At 64.8% G+C, this 3,640-nt stretch overlaps 1 protein-coding gene across 1 annotated transcript in view; it reads left to right on the top strand.

The window, feature by feature from the left end:
* The window catches only part of MNEG_6012 (hypothetical protein), a gene marked incomplete at both ends in the record, with an annotated part of 4,506 nt that extends 1,285 nt beyond the window's left edge, over positions 1-3,221 (top strand). Inside the window, 4 exons of the mRNA XM_014045509.1 lie at positions 142-389; positions 701-929; positions 1,982-2,045; positions 2,950-3,221. Of these exons, the coding sequence (XP_013900963.1) occupies positions 142-389; positions 701-929; positions 1,982-2,045; positions 2,950-3,221 (813 nt within the window). The remainder of the gene's footprint in view (positions 1-141; positions 390-700; positions 930-1,981; positions 2,046-2,949) is intronic.
* Between the last annotated feature and the right edge of the window lie 419 nt (positions 3,222-3,640).

The raw sequence follows: 3,640 nt of genomic DNA, 5'->3' as shown, positions 1-3,640 counted from the left end.
GTGCAGGGCTGCAGTCCTACCTGCGCGGCGGGCACCCCCGCCCCGCCTGCTCGTGCTGTTTAGCGGCGCTGCTTTACTGAACCAGGAGTCACCACGGGTCTGCTTGTCTCCCGCGCACCGCCATCTTCTTGCCATCCGCAGCGGTACAAGTGGGACGAGCCCAGCCGCGAGGCGATCGAAGGGGCCTTTGACACGCTGCTGCAGACCCACTACAAGCAGCGGCAGAAGACGGGCTTCCAGCCGCCAGGCATTCGGGGCGGCCGCGGCATCGTCGCGCGGGAGCTGGGGGCGCCGTCGCTGATTGCCCGGGTCAAGGGGCTGTTTGACCCGACGGTGACCACGCGGACCATCATCAACGAGGGTGCTGTGTTCGGCGCCTTTGCGCTCTGGTGAGCCTTGCGCTTATTGGGGCAGGGGTTCAGGCACAGGTTCGGCTGTGGTGATGTGGTCGGGCCTCATCAGGCAGTAGGCATCGGCAAAGTCGCGCAGCGGCACGCACATGGTTGTGGTTTGGTGAACATAGGATCAAGGGCTCGCAGCAAAGCAGAGAGGAGTGAGAACCGATCATAATGTCAAGGCTGCGTGTCTCATGCCCACCTGTGAGGTTTCGTGCCTCGAGGCCGCAGTTTGCTATCAACATGCACACCTGCTCGACTGATCCGACTCCGACGACGCATGCATCGGCACGGCCGACCCGCAGGGTGCTGTTTTCTTCCGACCAGTCCTTCCCCCTGGCGAGCACTTTCATCTACTGCGTGTACCAGTTCCAGCAGAAGAGGGTGCGGCGCAACCCCGAGGGCCCGTTCTTCCTCAACAGCCCCATGCTGGGCGCCGTGATCTCGACGCTGTGCTGCCTGGCAATCGGCTGCGGCGTCATGACGGTCCTCAAGGTGCCCCTGGCGGCGGTGATCGGGCAGAGCGCGCGGCAGGTGGGGGCGTTCATCACGATCGCCGTGATCGGCCTGCTGGGCATCTGGCTGAAGTGATGCGGCGACCTGAGGGCTCGGGTGGCTGGTTGTGCAATGCGCTGGTCCCAGGTTGCGGCGTCAGCGGCCACACGGGCCCCGACGCAGCTGCGCTGCGAATTCTTGTTTTGGCCCATGCAGGTCAGGGCGCAGCCACGCCTTGACGTTGTGTGTGTAACTCCTGATGCTCGATTTTTTAATGGCAGGAGTCACATTGGGCCGAATGGTGTGGGGGTTGCTGCTTTTGATCATTTGACACCAGTGCGGCGCTGCGCAAATGTCGCACCCATGCACCTGCCGCGACGCACTTTGCCAGCCTTGCACGCATCACACTGTTCGCTTACACACGTGCAATAGCCCTGAATGGAACTCTAGGCTCGCTCAGCCGGCTCAAGGGCACCTCGGCTTAGAAGGGGTTCCGCTGCATAGCCTCACGCCCGCGCGCGTAGTGTGCAGGGGCGTTAGAGCAAAAATGGGAGGAATGAGAGGTTCAGTAGTGCTCCTGCTGCTTCTGGGGTGCCTGCAGGCTGTGAGGGTGTCTGGTGAGCATGGTTAGCACGCTGGACGCGCGCTCGGGCCGCGCGCGGGGGATGATACCACTCTTAGCTGGGTTAATAGCTGTATTTGATTGCCCGCGCGGCGGTAAGGTTGCGTTGGTGGGCTCCCAAGGAGGAGGGCTGTGTCCCATGATGCCGCGTCCTCTCAAACGTTCAGGCGACGGTGTGCGCGTATCTGCACCGGGAGCAGCTGGGCATGCCCTGCTTTTCAGGGACCACATCATCCTGAAGAAGGACATGAAGGCGCGCAGCGCTCCGCTCCTGCCGCAGTGCTGCTGCTGCTGCTGTGGTGGATGCATGCACGCGCCAGTGCTTGCCCCTCGTCCCGAGGTCGCCATCAGCGCACACTTCCAGATTTTGATTGCTTTTGCAGCACGGGGACGGCTGCGGCAAACGCCGAGGCGCGGCGTGTGCTGTCTGGTTCTGACCTTGCACACCCTAATTCCGGCTTTGTCACAGGACTTTCCCAGCACGGCGCTCACGTTTGAGGCCTGGATCAGCTCCTCGGACTTCTGCCACTCTGGTGCGCGGGGGGCGCAGCGACCTCCTGGGCGCGCTGGGCTTCAGAAAGGGGCGCGGCGGGGGTTGACGGTGGCCCGGCGGGCCAGGCAGGGGGGCTTGAGCCAGGGGGTCTCGCCAAGGGCGTCGGCGTTGGCGAAGGCGGGACACAAGGCCAGCAGAGCGTCGCAGCAGATGGGTTGGCCGCTGCCAGCGGAGCACCAATTACGTGGCAGGGACGCGGAGCCTCGGGCAGGCCTGGGGGATCGGGATCGGCACGGGTCTGCAGCCGCTGGACTGTCGCGGGCACCTTGTATGGCGCGCTGCTCTGGCGCTTGGTGGTGCATGCCAGCAGCGAGCAAGCCGCTGGGAGCAAACAGAGTGGGAATTTGCGATCTGGCGTGCAGCGGCAGCGTGCTACGTGCAGAAGCAGACTGGCGTGGCTTGCGTTGGCGACACTCTGACAAGCAGCAGCGGGGGGAGCTGTGGGGGCGCGAATGTGGGGCAAGGCATTGCAGTTTTGGCGGCGGCGTGGTGCTGGTGGCTGGGGCGCTCACACACTGAGAAACCGGGGCAGCTGCGTGCGACGTCCGCACAAGCGAACGCCGCAAGCAGCTGCCGCGGACTGCCAGCGGCTGACCGTACAGGCTTTGAACCACCGCATCAGCCGCATGGCAGCCGACGGCAGCACACCTGATGAGTCTACTTCCAGGGGGTTGGATCTTGGTAGTGCAGCAGAAACTCCCCCCAGGCGCTCCCATTGTGGCGGCAGCATAAGCACACATTTCTTCACACCGGAAGAGCAAGCGCCTGCCCATGCGCCCTGCGCACAGCGCTCACCCCCATCCCCTCCCCCCACACCCACACGCACGCCCATCAACGCCACCACGACCACCACCACCACTGAACGTGCGCAATCCCGCCCCCAGGGACCATCATGTCCTATTCCAAGGACAGCAAGGCGACAGACCATGACACGCGCGTGGCAGACTTCAACCACTTTGTGATCTTTGACCCCAGGAACCTCCTGGCCTGCCACGACTTCCACTACATCGACCTGCAGCCTGACCCGAAGAACGAGTCATGCCACTCCAGCTACATCAACGTCACCGGCCACGACGCCACCGCAAAGTGGGCGCTGGGCGGCGCGGGGTTTCGGGGGCGAGCCGGAGCCCGGTGGGCGCGCAGGCGTGGCCCTTGAGTTGCCCTTGAGTTGCACCTGGCTGTTGTGCCAGACAACGGGTGGCTCTTGAGCGGCTGTCCGTGCTCCAATAAAGCACGCCCAGCGATGCAGCGGCGGCGCCATCCTGGGGCTGCACCCATTCCTCCTGCTCCCCTCGCCCGTGCTCCCTCGCCGCTGCGGCCGCCGCGCAGGTTCACGGAGCGGGACGGCAAGTGGCACCACCTGGCGGTGACGTGGACCGCGGCGGACAACGGGCTGACCGAGATCTACTGGGACGGCCTCATCGCCGCCAGCGCATACACCGGGAAGACGGCGCCCCTGGACCCCCACGGCGCGTTCATGCTGGGCGGGGAGCAGGACTGCTTTGGCGGCTGCACGGACTCTGACCAGGGGTTCTACGGTCTGATGGACGAGGTGGGCGGGGGTTGGGAGACTGG

Source organism: Monoraphidium neglectum, assembly GCF_000611645.1.
Source record: "Monoraphidium neglectum strain SAG 48.87 unplaced genomic scaffold scaffold00943, whole genome shotgun sequence".
In the NCBI taxonomy this organism is placed as follows: Eukaryota; Viridiplantae; Chlorophyta; class Chlorophyceae; order Sphaeropleales; family Selenastraceae; genus Monoraphidium; species Monoraphidium neglectum.
This window is presented reverse-complemented; position numbering and strand designations above follow the sequence as displayed.